The sequence below is a fragment of the Gorilla gorilla genome, chromosome 10 (genome assembly GCF_029281585.2).
Source record: "Gorilla gorilla gorilla isolate KB3781 chromosome 10, NHGRI_mGorGor1-v2.1_pri, whole genome shotgun sequence".
Lineage (NCBI taxonomy): Eukaryota > Metazoa > Chordata > Mammalia > Primates > Hominidae > Gorilla > Gorilla gorilla.
Genome location: NC_073234.2, coordinates 138,614,780 through 138,632,416, shown reverse-complemented (window position 1 = coordinate 138,632,416; position 17,637 = coordinate 138,614,780). Strand labels below are relative to the sequence as shown.

At 42.8% G+C, this 17,637-nt stretch overlaps 1 protein-coding gene across 6 annotated transcripts in view; it reads left to right on the top strand.

Annotated features, from left to right (window-relative positions):
- Positions 1–17,637, top strand: part of MPHOSPH9 (M-phase phosphoprotein 9) — a 78,569-nt gene that overhangs the window by 37,569 nt on the left and 23,363 nt on the right. For 5 of the 6 annotated variants that reach the window (XM_055358287.2, XM_055358286.2, XM_031001106.3 and 2 more), the window contains 3 exons: positions 2,836–3,051; positions 16,156–16,203; positions 17,374–17,438. In XM_055358287.2, coding sequence (XP_055214262.1) covers positions 2,836–3,051; positions 16,156–16,203; positions 17,374–17,438 — 329 coding nt within the window. Of the gene's footprint in view, positions 1–2,835; positions 3,052–10,929; positions 11,005–16,155; positions 16,204–17,373; positions 17,439–17,637 lie in introns of those variants that run through there. The other variant, XM_063694449.1, reaches the window with a different exon arrangement.

Genomic DNA, 17,637 nt, shown 5'->3' with positions numbered 1-17,637 from the left:
CTGGGTAACATACAGAGACCTCTGTCTCTACAAATTACCTGGGCATGGTGGTGCACAGCTGTGGTCCCAGCTACTCGGGAGGCTGAGGCAGGAGGATGACTTGATCCCAGGAAGTTGAGGCTGCAGGGATCATGATTGTACCACAGCACTGTAGCCTGGGCAAGAGAGCATGACGCTGTCTCAAAAAAAATTTTTTTTTTAATTTTTTGCAATATAATTTGCGTACCATAAAACTTACCGTTTTAAAGTGTACAATTCCACGAATTTTAGTATATTTAGAGTTGGGCAACCACCACCACAATCAATTTTAGGACATTTTCCTAAAAAAAAAAAAAAAACCCCACACCCCTTAACCATCACCCCCCACATTCTGTCCTTCCACACCCTGGCAACCACTACTCAGTTTTCTTTCTCTGTGCATTTGCCTTTTCTGAACATTGATATAAATGAACTCCTAGACTGTGTGGCAGTTCGTGTCTGGCTTCTTCACTTAGTATAATATTTTCAAGGTTTATCCATGTTGTAACATATCAGTATTCATTCCTGTTTATGGCTGAATATATTTCATTCTGTGAATAATACCACATTTTTGTTTACATTCATCAGGTAATGTTTATATACTTTCTGGCTATTTAAATTATATTGCTATGAATGTTTGTCTACAAGATTTTATGTGCCACGTAAGTTTTTAGTTTTCTTGGGTATATAACTGAAAGTGCATAAACTTTTTATGCTAAAATTACTTTTTTCCCCATGCATTACCAAATTTTATTTTTTTACACGTAACTTTTTTTCTTTCTGAACAAAGACCTTTGTTATGTCATTCCCAATCTTTTGGTGTAAGGCAATCTTTTTAAGGGTCAAAAGTTTCTCAAAGTCTGTGTTTACAAGTTTTATTTTTAATATCTATTAGATGATAAAATGCATGATAGCTATAATAGAATAGTGTGTATATGTATGAGATACATATAGCCTTATGAACAAAATTTTGGTGGAAACTGTCTATTTTGTTTTTTTGTTGAGATGGAGTCTCGCCCTTGTTGCCCAGGCTGGAGTGCAATGGTGCGATCTTGGCTCACTGCAACCTCCGTCTCCCTGGTTCAAGGGATTCTCCTGCCTCAGCCTCCTGAATTGCTGGGATTACAGGTGCCCACCACCAAGCCTGGCTAATTTTTGTATTTTTAGTAGAGATGGGATTTCACTATTTTGGCCAGGCTGGTCTCGAACTCCTGACCTCAGGTGATCTGTCCACTTCGGCCTCCCAAAGTGCTGGGGTTACTGGCACCCAGCCTATTTTGTTTTATATGTTGTTTTCATCTTTGCCTTTTTTTTTTTGAGACAGGGTCTCACTCTATCGCCCAGGCTAGAGTGCTGTGGAGCCGTCATGGCTTACTGCAGTCTCAACTTGTTGGGCTCAAGTGCTCCTCCCATCTCAGCCTCCTGAGTAGTTGAGACTATAGGCACACACCACCACACCCGATTTTTAAAATTTTTTGTTGACACACGCTATGTCACCCAGGCTGGTCTTAAACTCCTGGCTCTAGCAGTCCTCCCAAAGTGCTGGGATTTCCGCCGTGAGCCACAGTGCCTGGCCTATTTGCTTTTTTAGTTCCTCTTCTCCTAAGCTTCATGACATTTGGGACTATTATCTTTTTTGTTAATCTTACATTTCTAGCACCCTAGTGACTGGCACCTAGTGGGTATTCCAGAAATGATTGTTGAGTGAATATTAACATATCAGATGGGTTTTGAATTTCCTGTATTTTCTTTTTTTTTTTTGAGACAGAGTCTCACTCTGTCACCAGGGCTGGAGTGCAGTGGCATGATCTCGGCTCGTTGCCACCTCCGCCACCTGGGTAAAAGTGATTCTCCTGCCTCAGCCTCCTGAGTAGCTGGGATTACAGGCGCCTGCCATTAAGCCTAGCTAATTTTTTGTATTTTTAGTAGAGACGGGGTTTCACCATGTTGGCCAGGCTGCTCTTGAACTCCTGACCTCGTGATTCACCTGCCTCGGCCTCCCAAAGTGCTGGGATTACAGGCGTGAGCTACTGTGCCTGGCCAACTGAATTTCCTGTATTTTCATAGTGAGAGGGTATGAAATGTTTTTCTCCTCCCTAAATGTTGATGTTGGGCAACAAAGTCCAGCTATACTTTCAAAATAATTTCCCTAATAGCAGTGGTTATTTTTTCCTTTTTAAAGTGAACTGTAGGAGCTATTAGGTGAGTCCTAGAGTCATAGTGCCACAGATGATAGTTTCCTGTATACCTTATGATAATGTCAGGGGCTGGTATTCCAGTAAAACTATTCTTTCTGGACTCTCCATCCCAGAATACAACAGAATAGATTTGTTCATTTCCATTTCTATGTTTTGTTCATTTCCATTTCTATGTTTTGTTCATTTCCATTTCTATGTTTTGTTCATTTCCATTTCTATGTTTTGTTCATTTTTTAAATGCCCACAATTTATTAGCTATTATTAAGGCATCTTTTTTTTCTCATTTAAAATAAATTTTGGGCTGGGCGTGGTAGCTCATGCCTGTAATCCCAGCACTTTGGGAGGCCGAGGCCTGTGGATTACTTGAGGTCAGGAGTTTGAGACCAGCCTGGCCAACATAGTGAAACCCTGTCTCTACTAAAAATACAAAAAATTAGCCAGGGGTGGTGGTGGGCGCCTGTAATCGCAGCTCTCGGGAGGCTGAGGCAGGAGAATTGCTTGAACCTGGGAGGCAGAGGTTGCAGTAGGCCAAGATTGCACCATTGTACTCCAGCTTGGGCAACAGAGCGAGACTCCATCTCAAAAAAAAAAAAAAATTATGTTTGTCTTTGTTTTGTAGAATGATTTGAGAGAACGCTTCAGTGCAGCCAGCAGTGCTTCCAAAATTTTGCAGGAACGAATTGAAGAAATGAGAACAAGCAGTAAAGAAAAAGACAATACCATCATTCGACTAAAATCTAGACTGCAAGATTTAGAAGAAGCATTTGAGAATGCTTACAAACTCTCGGATGATAAAGAAGCTCAACTAAAACAAGAGAACAAAATGTTTCAAGATGTAAGTAGCGAATAATAGTAACTTAATGACGTGATTGGCTAAAAGTAATTTAGGTATTATACTCTTACAAGTGATTATGACTTTCTAGGCTTATTTTATTATTTATTGATTTATTTTGAGACAGAGTCTCACTCTGACACCCAGGCTGGAGTGCAGTGGCAGGAGCTCAACTCACTGCAGCCTTCACCTCCTGGGCTCAAGAGGTCTTCTCGCCTCAGCCTCCCAAGTAGCTGGAATTACAGGAGCCCACCACTGCGCCTGGCTAATTTTTGTATTGTTAGTAAAGACAGGGTTTCCCCATGTTGGCCTGACTGGTCTCGAACTCCTGACCTCAGGTGATCCGCCCGCCTCGGCCTCCCAAAGTCCTGGGATTACAGGTATCAGCCACTGTGTCGGGTCTTTATTTTAGTTTTACATAACTTTGCAGCAACTGTGAATATGTACCTTTCTGATGGAGTCAATTGGATCTTGCTTTGCAGCACGAAGTCAGATACTTAGAACGATGGCATCACTCCCATATCTTTTCTGTTTCTAGCAGGTCAACTTAAAAAAAAAACAAAAAAAACCTGTGTCTGCATCAGGTCAACTTTCAAGCTATCTTAACATTTGTGTGTCTGGCAGGATAAAATGCTATGAACAGATTTAGAGCAAGTTTGATTAAATTTTTTCACTTTGGTATAATTTCACTTAAAATTTGGATTTGTATAACATTGAAACCAGATTAGGTTTCAGGTTGCTTATTTTTTTCTAAATTTTTCTTTCTTTTTGTTCTTAGAGACAGGGTCTCGCCATGTTGCCCAGGCTGGCCTCAAGCTCTTGGGCTCAAGCATTCTCCTTTCAGCCTTCTGAGTAGCTGGGTCTACACGTGTGTGCCACTGCACCTGGCTTCTAAATTTTTCTTAACATCGTTTTTCAGGATATTACGATACATGAGTAATCTGAAAGTATTTAGGCTGTTGAAATTTTCTGATTGCTTTAGATTTGCATCTCATGAAAAACAGCAGTCTTCCCTACCTACCTTTTAGTATCCTACCCTAGAGGCTGTTACTTTCAGCTCTTTTAGCTATTTCTTCTAGCATTTTCCTCCATGTTTACAAATAATATTCTTATATTGCACTCTCATTTTTTTTTCCATCTATTTCAGACATACTGACTTTCTCCCATGCAGGGTCACAGTATGGCTTTCTTACACCATTTGCTGCAACACAGACACTTCTCCTGCTCCTTCCCATGTGGTTCGTGTGTGTGTGTGTGTGTGTGTATATTTTTATTTTTTATTTATTTTTATTTTTTGAGAGACAACCCCTCTCTGTCGCCCATGCTGGAGTGCAGTGGCGTGATTTTGGCTCACTACAACCTCTGCCTCCCAGGTTCAAGCAATTCTCCTGCCTCAGCCTCCTGAGTAGCTGGGAGTACAGGTGCGTGCCACCAGCTAATTTTTGTATTTTTAGTAGAGATGTGGTTTCACCATGCTGGCCAGGCTGATCTCGATTTCTTGACCTCTTGATCTGCCCACCTGAGTGCAGGATTACAGGCCTGAAGCAGTATTTTTTTCTTTTAGTAATTTGTAAAATAATGGTGTGATATATAATCAATGGTGTCTTAAAATGGAAATTATACATCATTTATTACAGCTGTATAAATATTGTTCACAGTTAAGCTATGGTGATATACTGTAATTACATATTACATTTCCTTTTCTGTTTTGTTTTTTTTTTTTTTTTTTTTTTTTTTTTTTTGGGGACGGTGTCTCACTCTGTTGCCCAGGCTGGAGTGCAGTGGTGCGATCACAGCTTACTGAAGCCTCAACCTCCCCGGGCTCAGGTGATTCTTCCACCTTGGCTTCCAAAGTTGCTAGGACCACAGGCACATGCCACTATGCCCTGACAATTATTTAACTTTTTTTTTTTTTTGAGATGGAGTCTTGCTTGGTTGCCCACGCTGGAGTGCAGTGGCATGATCTTGACTCACTGCAACCTCTGCCTCCCGGGTTCAAGTGATGCTTCTGCCTCAGCCTCCTGAGTAGCTGGGATTACAGGTGCACGCCACCACACTTGGCTAATTTTTGTATCATTGGTAGAGACAGGGTTTCGCCATGTTGCCCAGGCTGGTCTCAAACTCCTGGGCTCAAGCGTTCCTCCTGCCTCAGCCTCTCAAAGTGCGGGGATTACAGGGATTACAGGCATGTGCCACTGCACCCAGCCTTTTTCTCATTAAGCTTTTACCTCCTAGTTTTAGCTTCCATTGAGGAGTCTTGCCTGAAAGAAGCATGTACTGTGGTGTGTTTTTCTAATTCTGTATTCCTTCTGCATTTGACTGAAAGGAGCTTCCCTCTTTCCTTGACTTATTTATTATTTGCCTTTAGAGACAGGTCCTTGCCCTGTTGCCCAGCCTGGAGTAAGCAATCCTTCTGCCTTAGCCTCCTGAGTAGCTAGGATACTACTACTAAAGTGCATGTCCTTTCTTTGTTATATCAGTAAAGAAGATTGATGGATTCTTATTTTACTCAGTGGATTACGGTTCTTTACCATGATTATTTTGATACTCATGGTGTCCCAAGTTTGGCCAGTGTGAGACATGTCAGACTGGTCCCGTGTCCTTTTGACTTGCTTTTGTCATTCTTTGAGCATGTCCATATTTCCTGGCACAGCACTATGTTCCAGGCTCATCTTGTACTTTTCCAAGCTCCAGTCCTAGAATCAGTCTCATTTTTTCTGTTGAGTTCTGGTTCCTTTTCATGGAAAATGGTATTCAGACATTAAGATCTGGTGCTAGGCTGAGTGTGATGGCTCATGCCTGTGATCCCAGCACTTTGGGCAGCTGAGGCGGGCAGATCACCTGAGGTTAGGAGTTCGAGACCAACCTGGCCAACACGGTAAAACCCTCGCCTCTACTAAAAATAAAAAACATTAGCTAGGCGTGGTGATGCACGCCTGTAGTCCAAGCTACTCAGGGTGCTGAGGCAGGAGAATCACTTGAACTGGTACTGAGTATGTTCATTGCTACTGGGATGTCATTGTTTCTTTTTCTTTTTCTTTATTTTTGAAGACGAAGTTTCATTCTTGTTGCCCAGGCTGGAGTGCAATGGCGCAATCTCAGCTCACCACAACCTCCGCCTCTCAGGTTCAAGTGATTCTCTTGCCTCCGCCTCTTGAGTAGCTGGGATTTCAGGCATGTGCCACCACGCCCGGCTAATTTTGTATTTTTGGTAGAGATGGGGTTCTCCATGTTGGTCAGGCTGGTCTCGAACTCCCGACCTCAAGTGATCCACCTGCCTCAGCCTCCCAAAGTGCTGAGATTACAGGCATGAGCCACCGCGCCTGGCTTGGGATGTCATTGTTTCTAATTATTCACAAACCCACCACAGTTATGTTTGAGCAGCAATGAAGCAGCAAAGGATAGCTAGAATGTGTTGTTTTTAGCTGAAATTGTATTAATGTAGACAGTGATACACTGACTTTGCATGTATCATATACAACATTTGAATCACACAGAAAAGTATAGAGAGTAATATAACGAATACCATTCTAGCCTTCTCTAGATAGAGTGAAACACTGTCTTCTATTCCTCTCTTCCCCACCCTAGAGGTACTCACTTTGTTAAATGTGCTCTGTTATCCTCATGCAGTTCTTTTTGCTTTTACTACATATGCCTGTGTTTGTAAACAATATTTACTAATGTTTTATGTGTTCTTAAGCAATGTATGAATTGTATTGCATTGCATATATCCTGCTGCAACCTGGTTTTTCCCTTTCAACATTGTTTCTGAGATTTGCCATGTTGACACATTCAGCTTTTATTGATTCATTTTAATTTAAACATTTACATTTGAAATATCTTAGGTACATAAAAAGATATAGAGAATAATATAATGTACATATGAATCCACCACCTATTTTAAGAAATAAAATACCCCGGCCGGGTGTGGTGGCTCGCACCTGTAATCCCAGTACTTTGGGAGGCCGAGGCAGGCGGATCAGAGTCAGGAGATCAAGACCATCCTGGCTAACACGTTGAAACCCCGTCTCTACTAAAAATACAAAAAATTAGTTGGGCATGGTGGTGGGTGCCTGTAGTCCCAGCTACTCGGGAGGCTGAGGCAGGAGAATGGTGTGAACCCAGGAGGCGGAGCTTTCAGTGAGCTGAGATAGTGCCACTGCACTCCAGCCTGGGCGACAGAGCGAGACTCCATCTCAAAAAAAAAAAAAAAAAAGAAATAAAATACTACAAAATGCAGTTGACATCCCCTGTGCACCCTTTTCTGATCACTTCTTTCTTCCTGGGAGTAACTGATCTAAATTGTGTGAATATCATTACCTTGTCTTTGTATGGTCACGTGTGTATGTATGTATCCTTAGTGTTACTTCTTTGGCGTATCTTGAAATTTTTATAAATACTATCAATACTTATTTTTGTTTTGGTTTTTTTTTTTTGAGATGGAGTCTCGCTCCATTGCCCAGGCTGCAGTGCAGTGGCACCATCTCGGCTCACTGCAAGCTCCGCCTCCCGGTTTCGTGCCATTCTCTTGCCTCAGCCTCCCTAGTAGCTGGGACTACAGGTGCCCGCCACCACACCTGGCTAATTTTTTTGGTATTTTTAGTAGAGACGGGGTTTCACCGTGTTAGCCAGGATGGTCTCGATCTCCTGACCTCGTGATCCGCCCGCCTCGGCCTCCCAAAGTGCTGGGATTACAGGGGTGAGCCACCGTGCCCGGCCTTAATACTGTCTTTAATGTTATGCAACCTTTTTCACTTGTGAGATTTACCTAACTGGATACATGTACTAGTAGCACAACTTCATTTCTGTTTATTCCTGTGTCGTCCATCATGTGGCTCTTCCACAGTATATTTATCCACTTTCCTTTTGCCAGTTTGTCATTGCTGTTAGGAGCAATGCTACCATGAACATTTCTTCTATGTGGCTCCTTATGCCAATGTGTGCAAGCTCCTCTAGGGTATTGTTCTAGCTGCCATAGCTCCAAAACTCATAACCTCAAATCTTGACATATTCTGCTCGTGGACTGTGTTGTTCAGGAGCTTGCACTGGGCCCAGCAGGGACAGTCTGTCTGCTCTGCAGTGTCTAGGACCTCAGCTCGAAACTTAAGGACTGGGAGCTGGAATCTTCTGAAGGGCATGTTCCATCATGAATGGTGGCTGTCAGCTAAGGCCACAGTTCCTCTCTATGTGGTTAGGTTGGGTTTCTTTGCAACATGATGGCTTACTACTAAGGACAAGAGTCCTGAAAGAGCATCCCAACAGCTACATTGCCTTTTATGACCTTGCCTTGGAAACTGTACAGCATCACTTGTACCACATTCTATTTTTTTGAGACAGGGTCTTGCTCTGTCATTCAAGCTGGAGTGTAGTGGCATGATTATAGCTTACTGGAGCCTTGAAGTTCTGGGCTCAAGTGATCTTCCTGCCTCAGCCCTCTGAGTAGCTAGGACTATAGGCATACGCCACCACACCTGGCTAATTATTTATTTTTATGTTTACTCTTTATTTTATTTTTTTGAGAAGGAGTTTTGCTTTTGTTGCCCAGGCAGGAGTGCAGTGGCGCTATCTTGGCTCACTGCAACCTCTGCCTCCCAGATTCAAGCGATTCCCCTGCCTCAGCCTCCCATGTAGCTGGGAGTACAGGTGCACACCACCATGCCTGGCTAATTTTTTGTATTTTAGTAGAGACGGGTTTTCACAGTTTTGGCCAGGATGGTCTCGATCTCCTGACCTCAGGTGATCCGCCCACCTCAGCCTCCCAAAGTGCTGGGATTACAGGCGTGAGCCACCGTGCCTGGCCTCTATTCTATTTTTTAAACAATTCCAAAGTCCTGCATAGGTTCAAGGGGAGGGAAAATGGATACCATCTCTTAATGGAACACAGCAAGGTTCTGCAAGAGCTTATGGGTCTGGAAATGTTGCTGTGGCTGTTACTGGGAAATATAGCCTGTTATAATAGTCTCTTTCTCTGAATGCAGTGGTTGGGACATAGAATATGAGCTTTGTTATCTTTTTTAGATATTGCTAAATTGCTCTCTGAAATGGTTGTACAAGTTTATTTTCCTGCCAGTAGTGTATGATAATTCTTATTTTTCTAGATTATTTCCAGTGCTTGGTATTGTCAAGCCTTTTAATTTTTCAAGTGTGATTAAGAGGAAATGGTGATACGTATTGCATCCATCTTCTTTTGGTATTTTTATGGGATACAAGTTTTGGGTGTTTTTTGTTTGTTTGTTTGTTTTTGAGATGGAGTCTTGCTCTTGTTGTACAGGCTGGAGTGCAATGACGCAATCTTGGTTCACTGCAACCTCTGCCTCCCAGCTTCAAGCAATCTCTTGCCTCAACCTCCTGAATAGCTGGGATTACAGGCGCCCACCACCACGCCTCACTAATTCTTTTTGTATTTTTACTAGAGACAGTTTCACCACGTTGGCCAGGCTGGCCTTGAACTCCTGAACTCAGGTGATTCACCCGCCTCAGTCTACCAAAGTGTTGGGATTACAGGTGCGAGCCACGGCACCCAGCCCAGAATTACCTCTTATATAATATATGGTATGAGTAGGAATTGAACTTGATCCTCCCCGCCTCCAATGATTAACCAGTTGTCCCAGAATCATTTTTTAATAGATTTTCCTTCCCTTACTGACTTCTGTTGTACATTATATTTCCTTCTCGTGTAAATCTCCTTTGAGGCTCTGAGCTGTTCCATTGGTCTGTCTCTGAATTGGAACCACATCATGTAAATTATTAGTATTTTATAACAAGTGTTGATTTTTGGTGTCATTTCCTTATCTCGTTTTTTTGCTCTTGTAAAAGTTATTTTGCCTATTTCTTGGCTTTGTTTTGTTTCATACAAATATTACTGTCAGCATGCCACTCTGCTTTTGATTGGAATTGCACTGAATTTACAGATTTATTTGGAGACAGCTGAGACTTGAAATATTGATTCTTCCCATACATGAACGTGGTTTAAATCTCAAGTATTTTTCTTTTTTAAAAATTAAGGCCTTTTACATCCTTTGTTCATTTTTTTCTCGAGGTATATCATATTCTAGTATTTATGTATTTCTAAATAATGGGCTGATATTGTTCGTTCGTTCTTTTTTTTTGAGACGGAGTTTCGCTTTTATTGCCCAAGCTGGAGTGCAATGGCGTGATCTCGGCTACTGCAGCCTCTGCCTTCTGGGTTCAAGTGATTCTCCTACCTCAGCCTACCAAGTAGCTGGGATTATAGGCGCGCACCACAACGCCCGGCTAGTTTTTTGTATTTTTGGTAGAAACAGGGTTTCACCATGTTAGCCGTGGCTGGTCTCGGACTCCTGACCTCAGGTGATCCGCCCGCCTCAGCCTCCCAAGGTGCTGGGATTACAGGCATGAGCCACTGCGCCTGGCCTCTTTCTTTCCTTTTTGAGATGGAATCTTGTTTTGTCGCCCAGGCTGGAGTGCAGTGGCATGATCTTGGCTCACTGCAACCTCCACTTCCTGGGTTCAAACAATTCTCTTGCCTCAGCCTCCTGAGTAGCTGGGGTTACAGGCGCGTAACACCATGCCTAGCTAATTTTTGCATTTTTAGTAGAGATGAGATTTCACCATATTGGCCAGGCTGGCCTCGAAATCCTGACCTCAAGTGATCCACTTGCCTCAGCCTCATGAAGGACTGGGATTACAGGAATGAGCCCCTGTGGCTGGCTTGATATTGTTATTTCTTGAATTTTACATATTATCTATAATTATAAAAGATCTAGGTCCTAGCTGAAGATGAAGATCTAGATCCTAATTGTGATTCTGGGTGTATGTTTTCTTCAGATTTGAAGGCTTTGTTTTATTGCCTATGACATGATCAATTCTTTTCCTTTCTCTCCCCTCCCATGGCTTTCAAAGTTTCAAGCCTGCAGAAAAATTATAAGAATGATACAATGAAAACCCTTGTATATTCTTTACCTAGATTTACCAATTGTGAGTATCTTACAGTATTGCTTTGTCTTCATAGAGATATAAACTTTTTTCTTTTGCTGAACTGTATTTGAGAGTAAATTAGACACTATGATAACTTACCCTTAAATACCTCAATAGGTATCTCTGAAGAACAGAGATATTCTCCTGTGTAATCTCTTTTTTTTGAGACGGAGTTTTGCTCTTATTGCCCAGGCTGGAGTGCAATGGCACGATCTCAGCTCACCACAACCTCCGCCTCCCGGGTTCAAGCAATGCTCCCGCCTCAGCCTCCAAAGTAGCTGAGATTACAGGCGCACACCACCCCATGCCCAGCTAATTTTTGTATTTTTAGTAGAGATGGGGTTTCACCATGTTGGTCAGGCTGGTCTTGAACTCCTGACCTCGCGATCCGCCCGCCTCGGCCTCCCAAAGTGCTAGGGATTGCAGGCTTGAGCCACCATGCCCAGCCTCTCCTGTGTAATCTCAATGTACTTTTCATCCTCAGGAAATTTAACATTGATATAATACTAATATGTAAATACATTCTGTCTATATTCAAATGTTGCCAGTTGTCTAAATAATATCCTTTATAGATATATTGTTTTTTGCTTTTTAATCCAGAATCCAATCAAGGATCACACATTGCATTTATTGTTATCATTTCTTTGAGACAGGATCTCACTCTGTCACCCAGGCTGGAGTACAGTAGGCATATTCATAGCTCACTGCAGCCTCAACCTCCAGGGCTCAAGTGATCCTCTTACCTCAGCCTCTCCAACAGCTGAGACTACAGGCACTACAGGCTATCACACCTGGCTAATTTTATTTTTTTGTAGAGATGAGGTCTCACTATGTTGCTCTTGCTGGTCTCCAACTCCTGAGCTCAAGCGATAGATACTCCCACACTGGCCTCCCAAAGTGCTGGGATTACAGGCATGAGCCAATGTGCCTGGCCCACATTGCATTTAGTAACCATGTGTCTCATTCCTTTCTAATGTGGTTCTTTTTTTCTCTTTCTGGAAGTTTTTTAGGATCATCTTTTTATCCTTGGTATGCCGAAATTTTGTAACAATATTTTTTTTTTTTTAGTTTCTAACAACTCTTTTTCTGATTGATCATTTTTAATAGCTTTCTATTCCTGTTTTGAATCTAATGTTGTTATTTCTTTGAGAATATTATGGCTTCCATTGGACTGTTTCTGTAGTTTTCATTATTCTGAGTTAAGCTTTTGTTTTCATTTGAAGTATCTTTCATATTTAATGTCTTTTTCCAAGTGTTGATTCTTTTGCAGGCTCACATTTAAGAGGCACTAGGCTGGGTGTGGTGGCTCACGCCTAATCTCAGTGCTTTGGGAGGCCGAGACGGGTGGATCACTTGAGGCCAGGAATTTGAGACCAGCCTGGCCAACATGGTGAAACCCTGTCTCTACTAAAACTACAAAAATTAGCTGGGCGTGATGGTGCACATCTATAATCCCAGCTACTCGGGAGGCAGAAGCATGAGAATTGCTTGAACCCAAGAGGTGGAGATTGCAGTGAGTTGAGATCACACCACTGCACTCCAGCCTGGGTGACAGAGTGAGACTCTGTCTCAAAAGATAAAAATTAAATTAAATAGGCCGGGCACGGTGGCTCATGCCTGTAATCCCAGCACTTTGGGAGGCCGAGGCGGGTGGATCACAAGGTCAGGAGATGGAGACCGTCCTGGCTAACATGGTGAAACCCTGTCTCTACTAAAAATACAAAAAAATTAGCTGGGCGTGGTAGCGGGTGCCTGTAGTCCCAGCTACTCAGGGGACTGAGGCAGGAGAATGGCGTGAACCCGGGAGGTGGAGCTAGCAGTGAGTAGAGATCACGTTACTGCACTCCAGCCTGGGCGACAGAGCAAGACTCCATCTCAAGAAAAAAAAAAAAAATTAAATAAAAGCGAAGCAGTATAAAAAGCTATTGAAAGACTCTTAAGTGTATGGATGGGACTTAGTTCCTGGTAGCCTTCATTTTCAGGCGATTGTAGAGTCATGTACCAGCCATTTTGTTAGGGGACCTCCAGATGTGAATGTTTAGAAGGTTTTTTTCCTGGGGTTGTTCAGTTTTCGTAAAGACAGGTCTTACAGTCTCTTGCCTGGGACCTATCAGTCAGACTCTGGCAGTGGAGGAGGGGGAGGTCACCTTTTTTCAAAAAAAAATTATTTGTTAATATATTTATTTTAGAGACAGGTCTCACCTTGTCACCGAGACTGGAGTGCAGTGGTGTGATCATAGCTCACTGCATCTTCAAACCCCTGGGCTCGAGGAATCTTCCTGCCTCAGCCTCCCCAGTAGCTGGGACTACAGGCACATGCCACCAGGCCTGGCTAATTTTTAAATTTTTTGTAGAGATGGGGTCTTGCTATATTGCGCAGGCTGGTCTCCAACTCCTGGGCTCAAGTAATCTTCCTCGGCCTCTCAAAGTGCTAGGATTATAGGTGTGACCTGCCCTGGGTGTTTTTGAAGTCTTTTACTTTGTCATTTTCTCTTTATCCTCTGCCTCCCACTCCACTATTATCCTTGGATTTCCAAAGTTCCATTTTTCTCCCCATTCATTTGCTCCTGCTGTCCTGCCACCTGGCTGAACAGTCTACTGCTGTATGGGATGTGTCCTGGGCTCTGACTACTTAAGGAATTTCAACCAGTTTTCTGTGGTCAGCCCTGTGCCTCAACCCTGTCCATCTCTAAACCTGGGTTTCAAGGTGGGCACCTCTCACAGTTATGCTGACATCAGCCTGCTTTTCATCAGCATTTCCGGATTCAGGCACTTGGGGTTCCACCCTGCTAAGGCACTTTTTTTCTTTTTCTTTTTTTTCTTTTTTTTTTTTGAGACAGAGTCTTGCTCTGTCACCTTGACTGGGGTGCAGTGGCACCATCTCGGTTCACTGCAACCTCTGCCTCCCAAGTTCAAGCAATTTTCCTGCCTCAGCCTCCTGAGTAGCTGGGACTACAGGCACGTGCCACCACACCCGGCTAATTTTTGTATTTTTAGTAGAGACGGGGTTTCGCTATGTTAGCCAGGCTGGTCTTGAACTCCTGACCTCAGGTGATCCACCTGCCTCGGCCTCCCAGAGTGCTGAGATTACAGGTGTGAGCTACCGTGCCCGGCCAGCACTTTGTTTCTTTTCAATTTTCTAAGACTTTATTGAAATCTCTCACCTGTTACTGTCACCTCTTTTGTTTTCTCTTTAATTTCTTCATTGTTAGTTTAGTGGACTCTCAGGGTGAAGAGAAGAAAATTGTTATTAATTTGTCGTCTTTAACCAGAAATCTCACATATGTGTTCTTATATTTATTTATTTTTATTTTTAAAAATATTTTTGGTAGAGACGGAGTTTTACCATATTGGCCAGGCTGGTCTTGAACTCCTGACCTCAAGTGATCCACCTGCCTCGGCCTCCCAAAGTGCTGGGATTACAGGTGTCAGCCACCGCGCCCGGCCTCTTATTTATTTATTTTTGAGAGAAGATGTCGCTCTGTCACCCAGGCTGGAGTGCGGTGGTGCCCTCTCAGCTCACTACAACCTACGCCTCCTGGGTTCAAGCAGTTCTCCCACCTCAGCCACCCAAGTAGGCAGGATTACAGGCACGCGCCACCACACCCAGCTAATTTTTTTGTATTTTTAGTAGAGACAAGGTTTCGCTATGTTGGCCAGGCTGGTCTCGAACTCCTGACCTCAAGTGATCCACCCACCTTGGCCTCCCACAGTGCTGGGATTATAGGCATGAGCCACCACGCCCAGCCTCACATATATATATTTTTAAATAAAGACTTTGGCATTGTGCTTTTACTAGGTAGAACTAATTTAGCAAAAAGTAATATACAATAGGCCAGGCGTGGTGGCTCAAGCCTATAATCCCAGCACTTTGGCAGGCCAAGGCATGTGGATCACTTGAGGTCAGGAGTTTGAGACAAGCCTGGCCAACATGATGAGACGCCATCTAATACAAAAATTAGCTGAGCATGGTGGCACACGCCTGTAATCCCAGCTACTTGGGAGGCTGAGGTGGGAGAATTGCTTGAACCCGGGAGGCAAAGTTTGCAGTGAGCTGAGAACACGCCACTGCACTTTAACCTAGGTGATGGAGCAAGACTCCATAAAAAAAAAAACGCAAAAAAAACACCGGGCGTGGTGGCTCACGCCTGTAATCCTAGCACTTTGGGAGGCTGAGGCGGGCGGATCATGAGGTCAAGAGATCGAGACCATCCTGGCCAACATGGTGAAACCCCGTCTTTACTAAAAATACCAAAATTAGCCAAGCGTGGTGGCGTGCGGCTGTAGTCCCAGCTACTCGGGAGGCTGAGGCAGGAGAATTGCTTGAACCCGGGAGGCAGAGGTTGCAGTGAGCCACTGTACTCCACCCTGGTGACAGAGCAAGACTCCATCTAAAGAAAAAAAAAAAAAAAGTAATAGTTCCAAAAAGAGCAATGCAAATTTTAGTCTTTTAAAATACTTACATGGTATTGATATTTTATTTTGAGACAGGTTCTCGCTCTGTGGCCCAGGCTAGAGTGCAGTGGTGCAATCTCACTGCAAGCCTCACTATAAGCTCACTGCAGTCTCAACCTCCCAGGCTCAAGTGAGCCTCCTGAGTCTATAAGCATATATCCCCATTTCAGCTATTTTTTTTTAAGACAGGGTCTCTCTTTGTCCCCCAGGTTAGAGTGCAGTGGCACGATCATAGCTCACTGTAGCCTTGAACTCTTGAGCTTTCAGGCTCAAGCAATCCTTCCACCTCAGCCTCCCAAAGTGCTAGGATTACAGGCATGAGCCACCGAGCCCAGCTTTTGTTTTTTTTTTTTTTTTTTGAAGAGACGAGGTCTCGCTCTGTTCCCTAGGTTGGTCTCCAGCTCCTAGCCTCAAGTGATCCTCTGTCCTCAGCCTCCCAAAGTGTTGGGATTATGGGTGTGAGCCACCGCATCCAGCTTTATTTATTTTGAAATAATATCAAGTGTACAGAAACCATTCCAGAAATTGAGAATTGTCTCATTCCCTTTACATTGAATCACCAGTTCTCTATTGAGCTTTCTCTTTCATGACATTGGCATTTTTGAAGGCTATAGGCAGTTATTTTGTAGACTGTACCTCAGTTGATAGAATAACGTTTAATTTTGTGGTATAATTTTTTTTTGTTTTTCCTTGTAGCTTTTAGGAGAGTATGAGTCCCTTGGAAAAGAACACAGGAGAGTAAAGGTAAGGTAATGGTTCTTGTTCTAGATTTCATGCAGAGGCAGAAACATTGGATTGGGAATCAAGGGATCTGACTCTTCTCCTCCTTGCACCCCTTCCTGAACCTCCGTAGCTGTTGAACTGGAACCTTGCTTATCCTGTTTCAGTATCCTTATTTTCAAATACCTGCCCCATTTAACTCACAAGTTTGTTAGATTCATTAATCTAACAAATATTTATTGAATGGCTATTGCATTTGAAATGAAATTGTTCAAAAGAGTATAAGGTACCATACAGATGCAAATTATTATTTAATACTGTTTGTTTTGTGACACCCAGGTTGGAGTGCAGTGGTGTGATCTCGGCTCACCACAACCTCTGCCTCCTGGGTTCAAGCGATTCTTCTGCCTTAGCCTCCTGAGTAGCTGGGATTACAGGTGTGCGCCACCATGCCCAGCTAATTTTTATATTTTTAGTAGAGACGGGATTTCACCATGTTGGCCAGGCTGGTCTCCAGTTCCTGACCTCAAGTGGTCCACCTGTGTCAGCCTCCCTGAGTGCTGCGATTATGGGCATGAGCCACTGCACCCAGCCATTTAATACTGATTAAATATCAAGCTTTGATTTTCACTGCATTAGCTTTTGGTAGGGTTGAGTTTATCAATTATGTTTGAATTCTTTTTGAAAGCTCTGTTTGGAGACTACATATTTGCATTCAGTAAAACTCTTTGATGATGGTGTAAGTGGGGCCCAAGTATTTCTGTTGCATAGAATGGAGGGTTGTGGTTATTGAAGCTCAGCAAAAAGGCCTGCATAGCTTGGCTGCCAAAGCATTCTGAGGGTTCGGGAGCAGATCCCATGATATCTAAATCTCATTGAAAATATTTGTTTTACCATCCTTCTGAGGTTTTAGTCAAGTTATTTTAACACTGATTTGTTTCTAATTAAGCAAAGTATAAAGGGCTGTATCTGTTACCCAGGGGACTTACACAGAGGGACTTGTGTAGGCCGGTGCTTTGCTCTCATTTGTTTTCCTTGAACTGTTGGTCCTGGCTGTATGGTTGATGCCGTACTTGCTGAGTATGGTTTGTAGCTAGTTGGTTTAGCCTTAGATTCATTTTCTTTTATGCATTTTAAAATAATACATCTGAATATTTGTCTTCAGTTATCTGAATTTCTCCTTTATTTCCATAGGATGCATTAAATACAACTGAGAACAAATTGCTTGATGCATATACTCAGATTTCTGATTTGAAAAGGTAAAATGTATTAACTTACTAATGTACACATACCTCAATTGTTCTTTTATGTGTCTGTATTGAACATGATGAGAAGGAAGTTTTTCTTGAGGATTTTTAAGCAGTTTGAGAACTGGTTTTGTCTTAATTTTCCCTTGACATGGAAATACATTTCATTTTAGCCAAACAAGATGTCTTCTCTCTCTCTTTGTTTTTTTTT